Source organism: Sipha flava, unplaced genomic scaffold (genome assembly GCF_003268045.1).
Source record: "Sipha flava isolate LNK unplaced genomic scaffold, YSA_version1 103_pilon_pilon, whole genome shotgun sequence".
Classification (NCBI taxonomy): domain Eukaryota; kingdom Metazoa; phylum Arthropoda; class Insecta; order Hemiptera; family Aphididae; genus Sipha; species Sipha flava.
This window is the reverse complement of record NW_020271717.1, coordinates 1,021,498-1,044,559: the sequence shown is the minus strand read 5'-3', so window position 1 is coordinate 1,044,559 and position 23,062 is coordinate 1,021,498. Positions and strand designations below refer to the sequence as shown.

At 35.8% G+C, this 23,062-nt stretch overlaps 1 protein-coding gene across 2 annotated transcripts in view; it reads right to left on the bottom strand.

Annotated features, from left to right (window-relative positions):
• The window catches only part of LOC112681973 (neural cell adhesion molecule 1), a 201,471-nt gene that overhangs the window by 31,531 nt on the left and 146,878 nt on the right, over positions 1-23,062 (bottom strand). For both annotated transcript variants that reach the window (XM_025552371.1, XM_025552380.1), the window contains exon 2: positions 7,007-7,138. In XM_025552371.1, coding sequence (XP_025408156.1) covers positions 7,007-7,138 — 132 coding nt within the window. The remainder of the gene's footprint in view (positions 1-7,006; positions 7,139-23,062) is intronic.

Here is a 23,062-nt window from a genome sequence, read left to right as displayed (position 1 = left end):
TACAAGAAGATAATAACAAAAATAGTTTTATCTGTTGTACCATTAAAACACGAAAGTATTTTTATTTTAAATTTACAATACGAAAATAGATTTACAATTAATTGAATAACTACATAACATAAAAATTATGTAATGTAAATAAAATATATTCATTATTACCAAGAGTAAGTAAACTTAGCTCATCATATTCATTTGAAATAGTTTAAACGTTTTAATTTGAAAAAAAATCTCTTATTCCATGGTTTGTTGACTTATATAGAGAAGGAAGACAAAATAGTGTATGTAGCGTAGATTTTGCTTGGGCCCTGGTCATAAGCCTACGTTGAAAAACAATACGCTGATAAAAGAGTTAAGTTGATATATTAATCTTTTAACAGAGAAAAATTCTTGGTGAATGTACTTTTATTCCGAATGTGCTCTTGATTAGAATCGGACTTCGACTGACAGGTTGGGAACTATGATGTATATGCCTACGGACGAAACACTCAGGTTAATCATCATTATTAAAGCTAAGGAAACAAAAAAATTAAACTAATACTCAAAATATTAATGATGATGTAAGAACCGGAGGACAACAAGAACTTCCATAAAAGGTAAGTAAATTAACTGAAAAAAACATATTTATACTACTACTATAATATTATGATAAGAAATAACTGTACCAAACTAAAAATGTAAGTAAATAATTACTTATGCAAATACTTTCATACACTTTTCTAAGTAAAAAAAAAAAAAATAAAAAAAAATACTTAGAAAAGTACATAAAATAATATTTATAACACTAAAACATTTTCTATCTAAACAAACCCTACTCATAATATGTAACATAGAGTACATACAAATTTGTACTAATGAATTTATACCATTACACATGGATCGCTTAATAATGGTTTTAATGGTTTGTTCAAACAAGAAATTAAAAACAATATTATTTCAAAGTTAAAAATGCGATTTATTTGTGTGGGTCTCGCACGCGTCAGTTTTACTTTGTTTGCGTTGTACATTAAAGTACATTGGATAATGGATTTGATTTTAAAACTATTCTCCATTAAACAGCAATATCCTCAAAAGAGATTCGATGAAAACCGAGGCCAATATTGATTCCATTGAATCCGTTCGATGAGTGGAATATTTAGTGAACCCGCGCGCGGATTCGTATCCTTCGGCGTAGTTTTCGACTGGTGGTCGGTAAACGTGACGAAACAATATCCAGCGGTTCAATCGGTCAATGTTTTACAGTTTACGGGCCGGTAGAACGCAAAGGCGGGTGCGAAAAACGAAACGAAAACCTCTTGCACTTTATATGTCAAACGAAATTATTGTTTAACATATATCATGTGATGTACCGGCGCGCGTCGGCGGTTGTACAACCGATCCGCGCGTTATGCATTATGTTGCGATGGCAGTGACCGAATGTACGGCGTATTGTAAAAGGTCGCACCAGGGGACAGTGAATAATATATATTCGCGTAGGGGGCAGGAGGAGCGCGACACACGACGCGTAGGACTACGAAGTGCGAGGGAGGGTGGAAGAGAGGGTTAAAAAAAAATCGGAGCGTAAAATTAAGCTATGAAAAGAATTTTTCATTAGGCAGGTATTATTATTAGCATCGAGAAGGGGGGCCTCCTGTGTTAGGTAGATATGATGAACTTTTATTGTTATACAACTACTGTTTTATTATCATTTTTTTTTTCTGTTCAAGTCGCCATAAGTGAGACCCTCACATAAATGAATGATGTAGGGGAGATTTTTCATCAGGGCTTAAAAATATCATTTTTTTTCTATTTTATTTTTTTATTTTGTCAAGAGCGTTTTCTTTTGTTGTTCAGAGTGATATTAACGTAATTTGAACCACAAAGCTGATGGTCTTATCAAAAAAATGTTTACTACAATTGTCAGAGCTTGAATAAACGAAAACCACAAAAATAACATGTGAGTGCGTTCTATTAACATTGATAATATTGCTATTTATTAGAGTACCTATTCTCGTGAGTAAACACAAATCCACTGCGGATAAGTGGATGCAATGAGTTGGACGTACGAAACTAATTAATTTTTTTTATTCTATCGATGAATCTAAAAACTGAAATGTTCTAAAACATTGTACAGAAATATTAGCTACAGCTGTTTTTTTTTAATGACTTAAAATACACATAAAAAAAAAAAAATCATTATGTTTAGATGAATTTGTAATGAAAAAAAATATTATTAAATACGCATGTAAACCATTGTACGTAGAACCTTTTTTTTTTGTGACATTATATTTTCATTATCAGATCCTTTGTTGAAAATACATCTGCATTGATCTACTCGTACAATAATCGCCGTATAATGGACAATTCCTAATGGACCAAAAGCATCAAAGACTATTGGAAAATAACCAGAATTATTATACATATATATATATATATGTAATATATAATATATTATGATGAATTAAATATTAAAATAATGTCGAAGTTTCTTATATTCATACGTAATCGTATTATACTTATATTTTACCAACCCATTTGACATTATTGGATACGTCCTTTTGTATAATATTGCCTAGGTAATTAATGAAATCGTTATATTTTTATCATAATTATTTATTCTCTATTAATATGTCATCGTAAGGGGTTTTTTTTTAATCGTATTCGTTATTTTTAATTAAGTTTTGTTTGAAAATACGTTTTAAAGTCGAATTTGGAAAGAATTTATTTGATGTGATATTTAGCAATTAGTGACATGATACTAATTATATCCAATTTAATTACTTTATGAACTACAAAATAAATAATTTATAATAAAATCAATACATATTTGTCGATAGTATTCGTAATTTTTATGTATTTGGGTTCACGTTTAAAATTTCAAATTACGTTAAAACATAATTAACAATAATTTGCCTCCGATTAGAGTATGCAATTTTTGTTTTATCTTGTTAAAATATTTTCATGGAAAAATTGTGACATTTACAGTTAATTGAACAAGTGAAAAAAATTATAAAATATAATATAACATGTTGATTAATAAATAATGCCTATGCCCACTCTATATTATACCATACTACCTTCTACATTATACATATTCGACATATTATTTATTTAACATAATGTCAACGGTTTTAAAATAAGATGAAACCAAATCAAAAGTTTTGAATGTCATATTATTATGTCGTCGTCTATGACGAAATATTAATGTTCAAAAATACACAACACATTTACATGTTAGCAATGGTAAATAAATTAGCACTAGCCAAATTAAATTCAACCAATGTCGTTAAAACTGTGTATTCAAGGTAATAGCGTTTCTCAATAGAATATCCGGTCAAAAATATTAACATTTTGTTGTGATATAATCATATAAAAAATTATACTATAAGGTAGCAATAATATTATGTTAACACGACGGGAGTAAAAATATTTTAATACAAAACGATCGTAAAATAAGAAACTTAAGTAAAATAATAAAAAACAATTTTATATGATTTAACTTCGTTAATTTTAATAAAAAAGAAATTTAATAAGATTATGGGATACAATAGAATTTAAGAATATATATTTATAGAATTCTCAACGACCTTACGGGAATATTGTCTGAACAAACTCCAAAATGTTTTGACTTCTTATGAGTATACAATATTAGAAAATAAAATAAGAAGTTATACAGTACTCAATTATAATAACGTTTGGTACGCTATCGATAATTGGCTTAAGTTTGGTATATTAAACAAAAATGATTCGATGAATAAAAATAAAATTATTTGTATTTTATTTATTTCCTATATACGGTAAATTTTGACTTATAAAATCAGTTATTATTCGTTTATTTTTCAACAGTTTCTATTGTGTATCCTCGTTCGATAACAAAATACTGTCTTCTACTGAAACTATAAGAAAGTTGAAAAGGACTTTGAATTTTTTTTTTGAAAAAAGACGTTATTGTCATAAAATTAAAATTAAGCCAATGATTGTTTTAAAACTAAAGTGTTCAATATCATGCGAATGTTTTGAATATCAATACGCTCCAAGGGTTATCTTTTAATGGCTTAATCTTGGATTTACACTGTGGATAAACATTCACGGAATAATTTCTTCCGGCAGAAATTAAATATAATTCTAAACGAAAGTCATTTGAAAATAACCTTTTTAATAGCGATTACCATGCGATTTAAGATTTGTTTTCTTTTTTTGTTCTTAAGCATATTTTACGATAGTCCAATGCAGTATACACATGTGTGCACGACCATACACAGAAAAATATGGATATGCGTTAGAACAGGCGAATTATCTCGCGGCGGACTCTTTAAATCATTTGATAGTTAAAGTTTGACATAAATAACTAAAGATTTATTTCGAACTTTTTCCTTATCGTATTATTTTCCCCTTTCTTTGCTTTAGAAAATCGTAGAAAACTTTTATATCCACTACTTATATATGTATAAAGGATGAGATTTTGAATTTTGATAAACCACTTTATAAATATGGATATATATATATATATATATATATATAAACATTTAAGTGTGTTTCATAAGAAGTGCTTCAACTATGCAGAAGTCAATAATATCTGCACTCGCACACGTACATACTCCCGCAAATGTATAAATATATGACGTTGAACTTTATTCACAGTTTTTGTGTTAGTATTTCATTCCGTTGATAAAATTTGGTGTTACGAACCAATTAATGTTTAAGAGTTAGAGTAATTATTTATATCAACAATTGTCTTGTGCGGCAAAATCTTATTAATATTACGGACGTTGGGATTGAAAATGATTTATAATTTTCAAACATGAGAAATTATATCTACAATAGTTTTGAGAATAATTATAAAATTATAAAATATGATAGCATTATATTACTATTTCTGTTCATCACCATAAAGTTTATATTTCTTTTTTGATTGATTGAAAAATGTAAGTTTTTTTATATGGCTGTAAAAAATCTCAACGTAAATATTTTTAATAAAAAGTTAAATTTGAACTAGTAATAATAATAATAAAAAAAAAAGTAATTTCTTTTTATAAACACAATCGGTAAAATATGTTGAATTTAACTATTCTGTTTATTCAATGATTAGTCACTAAAACCATTTCTAACTCTATAACTATATTTCTAGCTTCTATTTTCGTTTTTTCAGCTATTGTAATCGAGAATCAATAAATTGTTTTCTTATATAAGCTGTATAAATCCGGGTCCATACTAGAAACATTTGCGCGTAACACAACATCGTATTGTAACGTATCGTATTGTACTGTTACGATGTTGCGCTGCGTTCCATCAGTACCAAACAGTGTAATTTCACGGAATACGATCCTTACCCGTGGTTCTCTGCAGTGGTTATAGATTTTTAATTAATTTTATTATTTTACTGAATAATATAAATGGAACGAACAATACTTAATAATAATATTGCAAACGAATGATTTACGTCATGAACAATATTTATCGACTTCATGACTTACTGGCGACTAGTTTTATTTTAGTTACTCAATTCTAGACCTGTATTAATTTTTCACAGTTGTATCTACACTTGTAACATCTGTTGATGCGGAACATTTTTACCGATAACTGACGGGACGCAGTGTAACTCCGTCGCGTATCATTTTTTGTTGCGCGACTGTGTTGCGCATTCACGTCCACACAGATGTTACAGTTACGCGGCGATGTTACTATACGGCGTTTCGAATGTTGCAAGTGTCCACACCCGATTTAAATTATATTTAGTTTAAATGTCCACTATAGTACCGGTCAGTATAGATGATCCGATTTAAATTGAAAAATTTAGTTTTTTTTTAAGTCAAGTAGAACAAATAAAACGATTATCAGCTTATGACAAAACTTTGAATCGGGTAATTAGGAATTTAAGATGGTATAAAGAATTTTTACTAAGCTATTTTAAGTGCCTGTTTAATTAAGAATTAATCAAATTAAAATTAATGACACTTTAAGAAAGGAATTTATATTTAGTACGGCACGCCGCGGCGTGTAACCCTATCGGGATTTGTTAAAATCCTTATTGTTTGTAATATACATAAATTGTTTATTTAAGCTGAAATATTGGGTAGCTTATTATTTGACTTGTGGACACATAATGAAAAATATTACATAAAATTTTTCAAATTAAATTCGAGTAAACGTTTCATATTTTTGACAAACCTAAATATGTCACAATCGAATATTTTAATTTGTTATACATCCAAATTACGAGTTTCATTATTATTACGAATATTAAAAAAAAGAAGAGGCATTATGTTTTCTAATTAAGTGTTACGTTTTTGTAAACATTTTTATATATTTTTATTATGCGATCATTGATAAATGTACTCGTCTGTAAAGATTTGTTAAAATATTATTTTATGTGTTTACCATTTCTTCCCCCTTCATCCTCAAAAAATAGTTCCTTATACTTGTATACAATTGTGTACTAAGAAAGGCAAGGTGTAAAAATAACATTTCCCTTTACCCTTTTGAGCTAGTGGTGTTTCACTATTTCTTGGGTTCGCGTGCTTACCCAAGTCTGTTAATTTATAGCAATTCTAAGTTTGTTTCTGCAGGCGAAACGGCTATTTTTTCGTTGTTGTAACGGTATAACGACCTTAAATATGTAAATCAGCATGCATGTACGAAAATTTAACATTAGAGACCACCGAACAAATTAAAAATTAAAAACACCCGTCGTTCTTTTTAAATGTCTTCAGGACACGATTACTCTCGATTATTACTCGAGTTTCGCCGGCTCGACCGATATATTTTACTAACACAGTTTTACATTTTATTTGACCGTTATTCTTTGGGAGGGAGAAAAAATTCGCCTTTTTATATTTAATGATTTCAAGTCTGTGTTTTTTTCAAGGGGTTGACCAGGGAGGGGATATTAACCCCTAAGGAATATGTATTTATTGTGTATTATCCACTCCCCAAATGTATTAATTTATTAATTATTAACTCTTATGTCATACTACGTACCTCCCCTCTGGATAGAAGGTCTGAAATAAATACTGTTTCAAGTACTACTCACCCGGATTGATGACATCGCACGGGAGTACGACGGTGTCGTTCGTGACAACTCTGAATCTTTTTCCTTGGGAACCAAATGTTGGCAATGGATCGGTTTCCGGATTTTGCGTGGGTCTCTTAGGTGAAGCGAACCCTGTAATCAAATAAACCATAATATTAGTACATTTATACGAATTTTACAACGTATGAGATTATTGTATAATTAATCACTTAAGGTCGGTAGTCCCCTATTGACCTTAAGTAAATGGTTGTCGTGGTCTGACTTTCTCGCGGTCGAGGTTGACTATCAGAATTCCCAATTCTTGTAAACAATTTTGGGGCTACAATAGACGAATATTAATCGATGAAGTATATGCTCAGAATACTTATTTCTTGATCGATTTAAATGTGTCTTGATTGTTTAAAGTACAAAAGGAAATATAATTGTTTAATTTTTATTAACACTCGATTGACACGAAACGCATATTAGATACATATATAATATACAAAACTATAAAAGTATAATTGGTTCTAATATAAGCATTATCATTTGTTTTCAAACCCGACTGTAGAGTTTGAAATACACCACAATTATTTGATATTCCATAACTTTATAACTGACTTAAAATGTTCACAATGAAATCCTTTTGGTCACATATTCGTTTAACTCGTCAAAGGATTATGTTGTATTTATAATTTAAATTTAAATGCTTTTATAAGCTTTTTTGAAAATTTGTTCAGAGTTGACTCGTAATTTAGAATTTATAAAGAAATTCGAAAAATGACCTTATTTAAATATTCATTCACGTTCAATTTTCGATGTATGAGATAAAAATGTATAAGAATCTTTTTTGAGCTTTCTTATAACCGTAAATATATTAAAATACATAAAAAACACTTAATTGTAAAATCAATATCTTATTCTTATTGCAGTAAAGCTAAATTCCCAAAAATCTATATCATGTTGTATTTTTCTTTTTGAGACTATGATATTTGTTACATTTGGCAAAATAATATGATTCTGAAATCTTATTGAACTTTTCGTCGAATTATTATGTAAAGTACTATTTTTAGCTATCAAAAGTGATATAAAATTTTGCGGGTAAGCGCTGAAAATTGAAATAAAAAAAAAACAGTATCTTACTTTAGATAGTACAAGATAATATCAGTTCATATTATGAACTGATTTGTCATTGATATGTATCCTTTTTGTAGTATGTAACAAAAACACAATTTGTTTAAGGCGTTTTATTACATTAAAATTAATATCACTAGTGTAATAAATGCAATATTCGGATGTATATTAAAATCATTAAACATTTTATTGAATTACAATATTTGCGTTCAACTGCTGCACACGTAGAGTATTTTGAATCAGTATAATATTATTTGATTAGTTATTACCGATTATCAATATCTATTCACTCGTAAAGCGGGCTATGTTCTAAATATAATATGCACTGTTCTTTCTGAACGCTGAAAAATAAATATCGTTTTTCAACAACACTCCCCTCATACGCATTATCGCCTAAGTAAATATTTGAACACACCAAGCCTGCGTGTATTGAAATTCCAAGTATATTTTGCCTGTCATTCTTGTCAAATAAACATATTGTGGTATTGCGCAGCCAGTGGTAGTATGTTGGAGTTTAACAATGTAATAACCATCGAAATCGGCATGAGGAGAGGCATGTCTACCGGGGGAAAAATCCCATTTACTTGGGATCTCAATATTGTACGTCTGCGCGAAACAATGAGAATAATATACAACCAAATCGAACTACAATACGGAATAACATGTGAATACTCAGATGCAGAGTGTTCAATAAACGATAATGTGAAGGCATTGATGAATTTTCGCGATTATAATAATACATTTTAACCGGAGAAATCCGAAACAGTGCACCTGCAGTGGAAATCGGAAAACCAGAGGGGTACCAATTTAGGCGAAAAAAACGTTCAGAAAATTAAAAATGTGTTACGAAAACCGTGAATAAGTCATTTGACATCGGAAACGCCTTGGACTGGACGGTGCAGATAATAATGTGTTCCCTCCGTAAACAGTAGCTATAATAGTATACGCTCGCTCGCGTATGTGTGTGTGTGTGTGTGTGCATTTACATGAGTGTAGGTTTATAAATAAAACAGTTTATATCTCTCGTGATCGTATATATGCTTCTTGCGCGCGTGAGCGTATTGGGGTATTCTTCGGTTAACGAAAATCGACAACGCGGACACGGAGCGCAAACGCTTTTATTTATCAGAAAATTGAATCCCTCCTCTCTTGCACCACGATAACGATCGCAGGCATCGCCGTGATATATATGCACTCTACTCGTTCGTGTCTCCGCGATAACAACAAAAACCACAATACCAATAATTATAATCATAATTCCAATTTAATATTAATGTTAATAATATCCTCGCAGGGGCGGAACTAGGGGGTGGAAGACGAGTATTCATCGCCGGGCGTGATATTTTATAGGGTGTGATTTATGGAGATTATTAACAACTAATTTGATTTGATGTTTATAAGTTTGTTAACCTAATAAGTATAATAATTATTAGAAAAAAATTCTCGAGAAGAGTATTCCACTGTCGGTCTACGATAGGGCGTGAGTTTAACATTTTCCCCGGGCGTAAAAATTCCTGGTTCCACCTCTGCGTCCACGGTCCGTGGCATCGGTTTCGCGTGCGTTCACGTGTGCACCGGTGCGACGTCTTGCCAAAGTACTTATAGTACTGTTACGTGTACAATAACGATGTTACGTGCGTATACAAATATGTGTTCGCGCAGCGTTTGCTTTTCCGCGGCAGTTATGTACACAGACCGGAAATTCACGATTCTGATAGCAAGAAGTGTGTATGTGTACATGGCGCGCGGTACATCTCTACGGATTGTTTGCGCTACCGCCGCTGCCGACGACGGTAAAATGAAGTGTCGTGGTTTTTAGGTAAAATGTTTACCGTTCACAAAGACCGTAAACACCTTGGGTATTTATAATAGACGTTGAAACAATGTTGTGCAAATAATACCGTTGCGCGGAATGCAAAAATAATGGACGGTCGGCGAGAAGCATGGTGGTATGAGTGTACATAAATACAATTTGTGCACGGTGACGTATTGTAAATTTCATGAAAAGCTATCCGTTTTATGAAACGAAGTAAACATTTTTTTTTTTATTTACATTTCGTGAAGTATGAAAAAAAGTTGTATTTATCTGATAACTTTTCGTGAAATTAACATCGTTTCACTTGGTGTGATTTGCTTTCGTCAACTGGACAGCCACATGATGAAAATAAAATTTAATCAAGGTACACAAATTGTCAATTATACTTTGTTTAAAAGTCGTTTCCAAATAGTTTTCCAAATATTGGGGGTGCTGAAATTACGTAGCTCACACTAACTCACACACAAACTCCCCAAGTACCATATCTCAATTTAATCACTATATGTACCATAACAACATACATACCTACACTAATATTTTAATTTATAAATATTAACAAGCCTAACCTGTATTATTTTATTTAGGTCACACAGTTCCAAAAAAATACACAAATGAAAAAAAAATATTATGCAATATATAACATATAATATTCACACTAGTATTATCTTGCGATGACTAGTGGAATATTTTTCAAGTATATCTGACGATGTAATTAACTAATAATCATAAAAGCATCGAATAAAAATAACTACATATAATAAGGAAAACACTATTTTTATATGATTTTTCAATCATTCATTTTTTAACTGGGGAGTGCTAAATTAGAGCCTAGGGATGCTGTGGCACCCCCAAGCACCCCCCTAGTTGCGCCTATGGACATATATATAATATTTATTGTTTGATCTATCATTATGTTGTGCGCGATCTTCACAAATCGACTTTTACAACTATCGTTACTTAGTACACTTATTGCGTACGCTCAACGACAGGGTAGATGGGATACACATGATGGCTATATACGAGCATGTGCTCAGTGCAATATAAAGGGGATTCTACTTAATATCGGGTTATAGCTATAGGAAAGTACGGAAAATAATGTTCTGTACTATTACTATTTTCATAGGGAAGGTTCCGAGAAACGTCAATTTCATTTGACTTTATAACTTAAATAACTAATCAAGAGAACTTTATCCCCTTCGTTGTTCATGAGTTGTGATCACGTCGCGTGGAAAATGATACGTCTTCATCTGTTAATAATGTATATGAATATAATATTAAGACGTAATCATCTACAGTGCACAAGTGCTATAATTAATCGTCCAGCGGGGTGTAGACGCTAAAGGCGTAGTAACGTGGTTAAAAGGCGGAAAATGAGAAAAATAATAATTATCTTATACAATAATAATAATAATAAATAAAACGGCCGATTACCTAGCCGTTATTGCTGATATACGCGGTGTTGCGAAAATTTCGCAAAAAGAATATGAATAAATTTCAGGCGACCCGTCCCGCGTTACGCGGTGCGGGCGCGCGCCGCTCGTCGGACCGCGAGTATACCACCAAATACCGCGCCCTGTCTGCCCACCCGTCGTCGCTCAAACCCATCCGCCGCTCACAGGTGCGCAGTACTTCCGCGGTGTCGAAAAGTTTCCGGTGAATAATTTCCTCCCGACAAAGAAGCTCCGGCGAACGAGACCTTCGCCCCGTTGATCGGTAGTTTTAAAAAGTTTCTCGGTCGGAAATTCGTTAAAAGCGTATTTACACGCGCTAGCGGCGGCGGAATAAGTTACCACGCGAACTATGATTGAACGTCTTACGCGGTTTTCTAATTAAACCGTTGCACACCTGACGAGCGGGCACGCGGCTGACCCGTTCGAGTCGGCCCACACATTGCGGCCGTCCCTGCCGCGTTCAAAAGGCGACCGACACGTGTTTAATTTATCCCGCGTGCAGCCGGTACCGCCCGAAACAAGAAAGACGAGCCGTTAGGAAATCGATGGCGTCGACCACGGGCTTTGTGACGGACAGCGAAACAGTACGTTACGCGCACGGTGTATGTACGGTGTTCCTCCTACGGGCATATCGAATTCCCGGGCACGCTTATACTTTTGAGATTTTGAAAATCGCTCGGACGTGGTGTCGTAACAAAAGTAACAAACGTTTTTTTTTTTTTTTTTTTGACAACCGGAGAGGATTAGTATTGTCGAAATGTACCATATCTTCTGTTCAATGCGAGCAATTAGCATCAAAAAGGCTCTACAGTAATTACACGCTATCAAAATAGGTACTTGCACACGTATATAGTTCAGACTGCGCACTTCTAAATTCAGGTCATACTTCGAGTCAAGTTGCACCGGTGGCGGGCGAATGCCAAGGACTACTATAGTTGCGGTTTGCTATGATTTTATTGGAAGAGAAAAAAATACGATTATGTACGCCGTTACCGTATCCCAACAGCACAGACAGGTCAAATATTTAACGGTAAAAAAAAAAAAAAAAAACATTGTCTTTTCAAACATAATATTCACTGTTCAGTGATTGTGTTAATCGTGTACGTTGATTTCATAGAATAATCCATTCGTACATTGGGCTAGTAAATGGAAGATCATTTGGAGGATTGGTTAAGATTACCTTTTTTCAGGACTTGTGTTTCGGGGACATTTTATACACCTAATACCTTTATTAATAAATTAGTTTTGTATTTATTCAAAAATACAATAACATACTAATACGATTGGTTTAAGGTACGAACAGAAAAATCGCTGACGACGTCGTGTTTACAGAATGGTAACGAGTGCAGCAGGTATCCGAAGTAGAAAATAATGATATGTGAACAAAAGTTTTTAATCTAATCCGATGAGTTGCTGGCCAAATTTTCATAGGTCTGCGTGCGTATTAATACCGTTTTTTTTTTCACATCACAACGCATAGAAGACGTTTCCATTCCTTTGGGGGTGTACTCGTTCGCGCAGCACGTACCGTTCATTTCTCATTAAAAATTAGGGTTACGTGCACGAAAGACGCTTCGATGGGAATTCTGAATAAAATTCTTGGCCAGGTACGGCATGAACGTTCACGACAAAGCGTCCGAAGAAATATTATAACGAATACATATTTTTTATATTCGAGCGACCATTCCGAACTAGATAAAAATAATAAAAAGTAAATAAACGTCAACCACGTATTATATTAAATTCTTAAATGATTAAATTTTCAATGTCGAAGTATATGATATGTATAAATGTATGTATACTAGTTATGTAAAATTATAATTACACCAGTGCGTATGGTTGGAAAACGTAATCAACCTTGTATTTTTTTTTCTTTTTTTACGCTCCTCGCACATAGTTGAAAACGTTGAAGTGATAACGTGCAGCAGTCGATATGATAATAATATTGAACACATATTTTACTCTTCTAATTTATTATATACTATTGAGGCAACAGTATGAGCATTTTAATATTTATATTTATTTGCAGTTTTACAATGAAAGATTTTCTGGGGGTGTACCTATTTCACTATTCAGGGTTCAAATGTTGTTTGTCTTATACACGAATGCACACGAATTAGTAAAATATAAAACTGTTAAATTTAATGTATTTAAGTATTCAGTTCTTTTTTATTTTTCATTTTCCGACGTTCACGGTTAAATTTACTATCGTTATTTTTGGTGTAGGTGTATAAATATATGAAAAAACAAATAAAAAAAATAAATGGTAAAAATGTAAAATGAAAAAAAGAAATGCAGTTAATGGCGAACATTGTCTTTACGCGCGGGATGAAATGACGCTTATAAATTTACAAGGAAACAAGGGCTGTCTCGCGCAGGCCGCGTTGCGGTGGATATGGTGGTTCGGCACGGATATACTATATACACATCTACTATTTTACGCAATAATTTTTGACTTTTTTCATCGTAATCTTAAACACGAGAAGTTTACGGGCTGGAAAAAGCACCTATACCAAGTAGCTTAAAAAAAAAAAAAAAAAAAAAAATGAAATAATAATCGAAAACGGAAGCGATTCCGCAACAATAGCGCTCGCTCGCCGTGATTGCTGTAATTTATATACGGTGTATAGGTGTACTCGTATAATATAATAGCGGTGTGCAACAACAACAACAGCACCCGCAACAACGACTTCATGGCGACTGCAGCGGTAGAGTAATACGCCGAGCAAACATTGCGTTTTAATGATGTATATGGTATACCTATTATTATATTTGCTAAGCGAGTACAAATTATGATGTTATACGTATATATATATATATATATATATAATACCTATGCTCACGGTTAAGTTCTTTTTTTTTCGTTAAAACGATTAAATTTAATATTCTATAGTTAAGTTTGTGGACAACGTTTGTATGATGTAAACGTACTCGTACATAATAATATACAGCACATAGCATCAGCGTTTCGTATTTGATTGTGATGGACGTGCGCAAGAGACTCGGAGCGAATCGCGCAGTGCGAATTATACACTCGTATAATAAGTAGTGAGCGACAGAAGCTCACGGCCATTCGGTCGTCGTAGGCAGATTTGCATAGCAGTTGTCCTGGGATCAACGGTGATAAGAACAACAGTATCGTCAAACCATGTACCGTTATCAGTATTATCTCTCGTTACATTCGTCGGCTACCGCGTACGGGCGCCCCCCCCCCCCCGTCCAGTCGTACGCGTCCAACAAGTCATATTATTTACCGTGTGAAATCGCTAACGAACGATTCTTGGCGCGCACGGGACGAAATCGTGGCAAAACGTGCGCGCGAGGCTACAGAGTGTTCAGATGTTTTCTAAACGTGTACGCGACACACGAACACGAGCCCTTCTGCACTAAATACCACAAAGTTTCGTGTTCAAACACTATTACTACCACTAACTACCGCTGCGAATACGTACGTTACCCTTTGTAATCCCACGCGGCGGTGTACGTAGCGTGTCAAATAATAGTATGAGCATTGTAATAAGGTTATAATAATACGTCAATGCGCTCTAAGCGTAGGCGTGACATTAATTTTAAAACGCGTAACATTCGGTCCGTGTAACGTCGGTCAGCTCGGAACAGCAGCCGTCGTCGCACACACGCCCGCAAATAGGTTACGTAAACGTGTGTTTATCGTAATGCACACACGGTCGCGGTTCGACTTTCAGCGATTCGCATCGCAAAACGCGACGAGAGACTGCGGTATTTTACCGTAATGCTCGCGCGTGCTCTGGACACGTCGGACGGCGGGGGGGGGGGGGGGGGGATGGGGTTACTTTTGAAATTTATTTGCCTGGCGAATCCGGCCGGCAGTGCCGAGAGGTCCGAGGGATAGAGGTCGGCCGTGAACATAACGGAACACGCACGAACCACGGTAGGTATAAACGGATAAAATTAAAAAAAAATAAATATTCTACGCCGTACATCGGTGTGTACAACAACAATATGGTTTTTTTCCTTCTTGCGGATCGCATATCGCTCAACCAGCGGTTCGGCTCGTGTTCAGACCGACGGCGGTCGGTACGGTTAAACGCGTTGTACCCGTCATATTAACACGTGCACAGCGATTCCGTGCCGGACGATCATTGCCCGGCGATTGTTCCAGGGGTGTGCGCGTGTCGCTAAAAACGAACTCCCATTGTACTGATGTACGAAACGCACACGCACAACGTTGGTTTATCGTCGCCAGTCGGTTTCCCGACGGACCGTCGTAAATAATTAAACCGCGTTCGATTCGCGTGCATTGTGGTTCGCAGCGCACAGACCCGACGACCGACCGCGTCCCTGCCGCCGCCGTTATACTCCGGCGGAAGGGTACGCTACGTGCGCGTTCACGTGAACAACCTGCGGCGGCGCACGGGGCACGGTTTTTCGCGTTGGCGTAACGCATACGTCAAACATCTAACGGTAGTCTTTCGTTCACTTTGTTCGTCGGTTATCGCTACAGTTTTATTTCTCCCGCGTACCTACACGTCGATTTTCGCAATACAATTTCGATCCGTTGCGCGCTGCACAGCTGCGGCAGTAAATAATTTTGTTTCATTCGTATATACTTTCCGTTTTTCCGAAAACTCCGAGTACATTTCAATTGATCATCGAGGAGCTGGACGTTTAGTCTTCTTCGTTCATCATGTATTTAACGTTGATAATCGCGAGTTGGCATAGTGCACGCACCGGCATTCCTTCCGAGTGGTCATTGGCCGTATACATTTTAAATAATACCAAATACATATCATGACGAATACAAAAAAGAAAAAATTGTAAAAGTTTTCGTTTTGTGTGACCAGTAATAACTTCGGTTTACACGAGAATAACATTTTTCAGAAACGCGTACACGGAGAAACAGAATAACGCTGCGCAAACAACTTTGTCTGTACGATTATGTTTGATAAACTATTTGAAAATTCGAGTTTTGAAAATCGCAGAGAGCGAAATCACCGCGAAATGCACCACGCATTCGGTTCCTAGCGACATGTATGTAGTCCTCCATTATCCATGTCGTCGTCTGTCGTTACTCCGAAATGCGAAATCGTGGGCACGCCGCATACACAATGGTCCCGAACAAATACCGGTGAAAACGTTTCAATCCGAGTTCGTTCAATGTGCTGCTCTGTTTTCAGGTTATTAATAATCTGCGAATTATTAACGTTCGCAGACCCGGTGAAATCACCCGTTGAATCGAAAGTCTTATATTTTTTCAACCCCTCGAACCCGATCGATCACTGCAGCGCTACGCTCCGGAGGAATATAGCCAACAGCACATTACATTACGCGTTGGATTGCCGTGTACGGTCCAGTTCGATCGTACACACTGTACGTTTATACATTACGTCTACTGTATTTGCGTCACTCTACATAGCAAACATTCTGTCCCATACGTCGTCCTCCGAAAGAATAAGTAGAGAGGACGAGTGCAAATCTACCATGTAGCTCAGTTAGTACTCGTATCAGTGCTATTATCAATGTAATAATTTGGCACTGAAATCGTAATCGATTGGGCTAAAATAATAAATTAATTTAATCGCGTACCGAAGCGTAACCGGTTGCGGTTCGTTTATCGTTTTCGATCATAACATATACGCGTTGCAGCGTCCGGGTTCTTATTACGTTTGGTCATACGACGCGCGTACACAATTCTACCTACGATCGGCGTAAACGGAGTCGTCGGAGACGTAGGTGTACGCGGTCGATTCGTATTTAATTCTCGTTGGCGGTTCATTTTTATAAGCGCAATTCAATTACTCCGATTCAAAAAACGAACGTCGGTTGTTCTCAAACAACTTGTCCCTGTTAAACGACTGAGAAATAAAACGGTTGTGCGCGTGCAATTGTACGCCGATTAAATATCGATGGTCCCGCAAGGGTTCGCAAAAGCGTACCGGAGAGCGCGTTAAACGTCGAGATAAGTAGTTGTATTCGGTTTCAAATGTTAAATAGAAAATACATACATCTGCGGGGGGAGTATATTTTTCTCATAACGCTCATTACGGACTCGTTTATATAACTGCCAATGTCACGGAATCGCTTTTGTCGAGTGTTATGGAAAACTAACCGAAGAGTGGCTCATTAAGTTAGACGTGTACGAAAAGAGATATGAACGCGACACGTAAACGGGGACATGGCGCGCGTGCAATTATTAATTAATAAAAATTCGCTCGGTCAGCGTATAAACCTCCGACCGATAAATAAACCCATCGCACGTGCGTATTATATTGATGTCATCTTATAGTTGCGATCATCCGGTAACTCGATTTCACGAGTTATGCTCGTGCACCATTTCGTCTGTCGCGCCAGAAGCATATTGCTTTGAGTTTGATGAGACTTCCGGTGGAGATTTCACAATGATTCGACTGCACAAATGACGTACAAGTTTAACCGAATATTAATTACACTTGTGAATACCGGCTTGCTCTTAGGGAATTTATTAATCGCCTTCTCGGTGTAGGTAAAATGGAATCCACAGTATAGTACGGTCGGGAGAAATTCACGTAAATACCACATATTAATATCGACTACTTTTCCGTCCCATGGAATTCCTGAAGGCAATTATTACACGCATTGAAACAGCCGATCCAAAATCACGAATTAAAATTCCAACATTTTTCTTTTCCGAGTACCGTCGCCGAAACAACAATTCCGATGTTGTGGAACAATCGTGGAAAAAAACAATTCGAGCTATTTAAATAATGGAATATTCAGGACGAATGATGCGCCCTTCTTCGGAACGCCATTTCACCGTTGAAACCCGAACGTTTTTCTACATTTTTATCATTCGCATAAACACGAGGGCGCGTTCGGTACGTAAATTGAATACGCTCAAATATTATAACATACCATACGTACACGGTTGTGAACGACGTATAGGTACGCGAGGTGAAACCTACATTTTCTTATGCAATTTCATGTTCTAGATTTACGTTTAGTAGCCATCGGCATTGAGTACACGAATGTGATGATGTCTAAATTGAGTTTGGGAATATTCTCGAAACGGAAAAACAAAGAAAACGTTTACATTATTTTTTTTTCTTTTGCAGACGTCAAACCGAACATGAAATCACACAAAGGACGCTATGATGAAGGGCAAATAGTCTAATATATATCTCATATTATGTACATCGTATGACGTTTTATTCTTCTATTATATAAAATTTCGTAAAGGTAAAAACCGACATACGAGTGCGGTGTCGATGTGAAGTTGAAGTTTTATTTATTTTATAAACATACGTAGAATATAATAAATCCCGTCGGATCCATTATGGAAATGCTGTAGCAGAAAGGACATAACTTGCAGGCATAAATCGTACAATAGGAAAGAGAAAAAAAGGAAACCACCGAAGTCGGGTAGGAAAAAAAACCTAACACTTTCGCATAAACATCGAGCTATATGCGTTTTCGGCATTTTGTTATGTCATGTTTTTTTTTTTTTTTTTTTTTTTAATACATAAATATTTTCTCGGCCAAAAATATCTTTTAGACCTTCTTCCCACGGGAAGGATGAGCGTGCCTTCGGTTCGGAAAAGGAGGAGGGAAGAAAAGCAAAAAAAAAAAGTTCCGTTTAAGTTAGTTTAAATTACATTCGTGTACACGTATCGATGGAAATCAGAAAGCAAGAAGAGGGCGAAAACTGTGCATCCGACGTGATGGAAAAAGACGACGACGAGATGAGAACCGCGGTCGGGAGAACAACAGATACGCTTTTGCGTTTTCACCCAGCAGCGGAACAACCCGAACTAGATCACATCGGAACTGGGGTGACATCCTCGCGGTACGTTTATGCAACGTAATAAGTATCGTACTGTTGTACTCGTATCGTCGATAAACGAAACTGGATCATTACGTGTACACGCTCCCGGACCACGGATCTAAGGGCAGGGGGGTATCAGGAGATTAACTGACCTACAGTCAATATTTGTTGATGGAATTGGCCTCTCGAATACTTTTTATGTGTGCCGACTGTAGATTAAAGTCATTACCAGACCGAGGAAAATGCTCCGGTTGCCGCCCTCCAAATGGCGCCACCGGTTTAATTGTGTAGTAAAGTTAGACATATCTATGCCGGACACCACGTAAAACGGAATCCTCCGTAAAATAAAATAAATGTTAATGTTTTCAATGATAATTACGAATAAACTTAATCATAATCACATAATAATATTATATGATAGCGATATAATATATTATATTATATGATATTGTTGTTTTTTTTTTTTTTTAGTTACAAAGTTTATATTTATAATCCAGTTTTAGTAGTAATAAGTGGTCTCTTGAAATGGCCCGACTCACAGTTTCTCTCGTCGTCGATACGGACGGACAGGGCGAAAAACGCAATTATCCGTGCCGATATCGATTGGCGACAGACGAATCGAGTCTTGTCGGACGGGGACCGATCGAATGACGTTATCGTTTCCGTTAATACCACAGCATTATCACCGATTGGAACCGTCGTGATTAATGGTGACCCACGCGCAGAGTGTTACGCCGAGGCGAATGGTAAAATATTTACACAAGGCATACGGACTCTGCGCGGCCGCGCGTTCGTTCCGAATGTAATTAGTTTCGCCCACGAAGATTCGAACCAAACGGCTGACGTGCACGTCAACTATCTCCTCGTGAACACGCGGCAGTGTAGACATCGCGGACAGCTGGTGCTAGGGGCGAACTGGCCGGAGAGGCAAAGGGGTGAACGCATCCTGGGCCCTCGACAGTGTCATATTATTTACCCGTATACAAAATGTAATACTAAACTATGATGGTAAAACACCCGAATATCCGAATTTGAACGAATTGAGCACAATTAACTAATAATATTTACTAATTAAAATGTAATGATAATAGGGCCAGTTGACCAACCTCCCCGGACCTAACTAACCCCACTAAGCCGGCTGATGGCCGCGCAAAACGAGAATCCGCCGTTTGCGCCACTGGTCGTATGTACCTGATCGTTGGGCGGTGTGCGCACGTCTCCTTCGTTTCTTTTCCTTTGAAGGAAATCGTTTTGTCTTGCGGATAACGCACGTCGTATCCCGTCGGAATCGTCGGAACCGGTCGTCCGGTCAACGGAAATCGGCGCTACCGAACACGTTTTTCGCTCCGCGGATTAATTCCCCGGCAACCGCGTCGACAACGTTGTGCTGTTGTGCTCGTAGTGCTTGTGATGTTGAGGAGTAAAAATGCACCAAACATTACGGGGGACGGGGAAAAAAATTAAATAAATAAATAATAATTTCACGGAAAAGAAAAAAAAAGAGCTATACGCATTACCTAATGATTTATTATCTTCACTCCGGGTCCCTCGTTCACGTGGATTCGTACGAATTCGCTCGACCCACATTAAATTATTTATACACTTTTTATTCAAATTTCCGTCGATAAATCGTTATTATTGAAATAGTAGTGTTATTATCGTGCCGGGTTATTGCCAGAAGATATCGGCTGTAGGTCGTACCACAAAACATCGTTACAAATTTACAATGAGAAACAATTTGTGTAAGGAATACATTATTCTTATTGTAATGATATTACTGACACGATAAGAAAATAATCAATTACACTAATCTTCCGTTAAACGGTCGTTATAGTCAATGTTTTTTAAATGATTCGAGTTTCTAGCTGTCTATCGATTAATGGAATGTAGTACAGGAGAAAACGATAATCACTTTTTTTTTTTTTTTTTTTTTTACTTAAACATTACTACTCAAAATTATTTCTGATGTTTTTTAATTATTCAAACAAATCAACAATTATAATAAATCTACAACAAGCCACTAGTTACAATAAGAAGAAAAAAAAATGTAAATAATTAAAATAAGTCGGTACACACGAAATCGATATAGTAGTGTAGTACGTTTACAATAAATGCGCGAGAAGAAATTTGAATATTTAATACCTCCGTCGAACCCGGATAGTGTGTCAATTAGTGCTTTAAAAAAGAACGTCCGCTCAATGATCATAAATAAAACATGACTCACGAACGATTGACGTTTGATGTTATTTCCACGTTCCGATATCGTTCGTTTTTACCCCGTTTTCCGTAAATGTTACGACGCGTATGCGTTTCATTTAATTTATGTAAATTTTTCCATTAAATATGTTTTGAGAACATCGGTCGTACGTTAATCACATCGTGCATACCGGGAAGCAAGTTTGGTTGTATGGTTCAGGCGCGTGCGCATAGCGATTCGGTCCTCGACAATCGACATTTTTCGGCACAAGAAATATACTATTTTTTACCGTGTTCCCAGTGATGTTTTAACTAGAGGTTCTTCAATATTCAAATAACCTATGCTCGCAACACTGAAACACATACCGATGAATCATTTATTTTGATCCATTTTGGTTTGCCGTTATCCTTATACACAAACGAGAAGACCGAATCGACAAATTGTATCGATAGATTGGATTGAGCAGGTGCAACGTCTCAATGCACCGGTGCGCACACGTCAATGTCTCAGAACCAACAGACATTCGTAACCAATTAATAATAATAATGTTACGTTCATCGATACGCGTAAAATACCGAGTTGGTGTGCTGCGAATGCGTTTCGAATGAGTTACGCGCGTTGTTATTGTTTCTGTAAGGAAGTCGTCTCGTTCGAAACGTCGCGTTTACTGAGGGCATATTTCATTTTTGTATCTATATGACAATAGAACGTGTGGTACGCGTGTTTGAGTAATGTACCGAGATTTTAACACTTTTTTTTCCATCCGTCCGTCGACGATTGTGCGCGAGAGCTACGCTAATATTAATGATAATGAGATTTCGCTGCCCGTCCGTTTTATCCGATTTATGTGCTGTTGTCACCGTCAAGTCAAACAAATGTCGAGATCGATTTCATCGTTTTCCTCGTTTCGTGTACAACAACTTGTTTTCATTTCCGTTTTAAATCCCTTCAACAAAATACAATCTATGACGTGGACGTTGATCTTTTTGTATATACCTGGCACGGTAAATTTTGTTTTGTCGCGATGAAAATGTTTACGGAAAAGATCAACGAAATCTGAGCTTGTCGATTGGAATCTCATAATATAAACATCGAAAAAAAACATCGGATCGCAACGAAAACTGTAAAAACTAGAAAAGATTTGGTCCGGTCATATTGTATATACAAATAGTCTACACAAAAAACGTTCAGTTCAAAATTTAGTTCGATGCATAATGTACCTAATTGAAGAAATGTCTAAAGTTTTATCGACACCATATGAAATGCATGCATTCATTTTATTAAGCTCGTCTTAATGCGATAAGTTTTTCAATATATTTTCTATATCACTTACACAAGTTAATAAATATTTATATTTTGACTACGTATAAGAAAAAAAAGTTTATTATTTAACATTGCATTATAACTTTTGTGTGGAAAAATTTTTGTTCACAAAAGAACCTATTGTTGTTTATCATTTTAAATTATACAAAACAGTATCGAAAACTATTGCCTCTACGCTGTATATTTCATATCAAATTAGAAAGCAATAAAAATTCTCTAAAAGTTTCATTTGGCCGCTTAACAGATTCGAAGCTCAATACAAAATGATACTTTAGAGGGATGATTTTAAAATTGTCAGTAGCATTCGAAAAATGTCTAAAATTTTTCATTACATTTTCCGTGTAATTGTTAAAGTTTTGAGTTTGAAAATACTTTT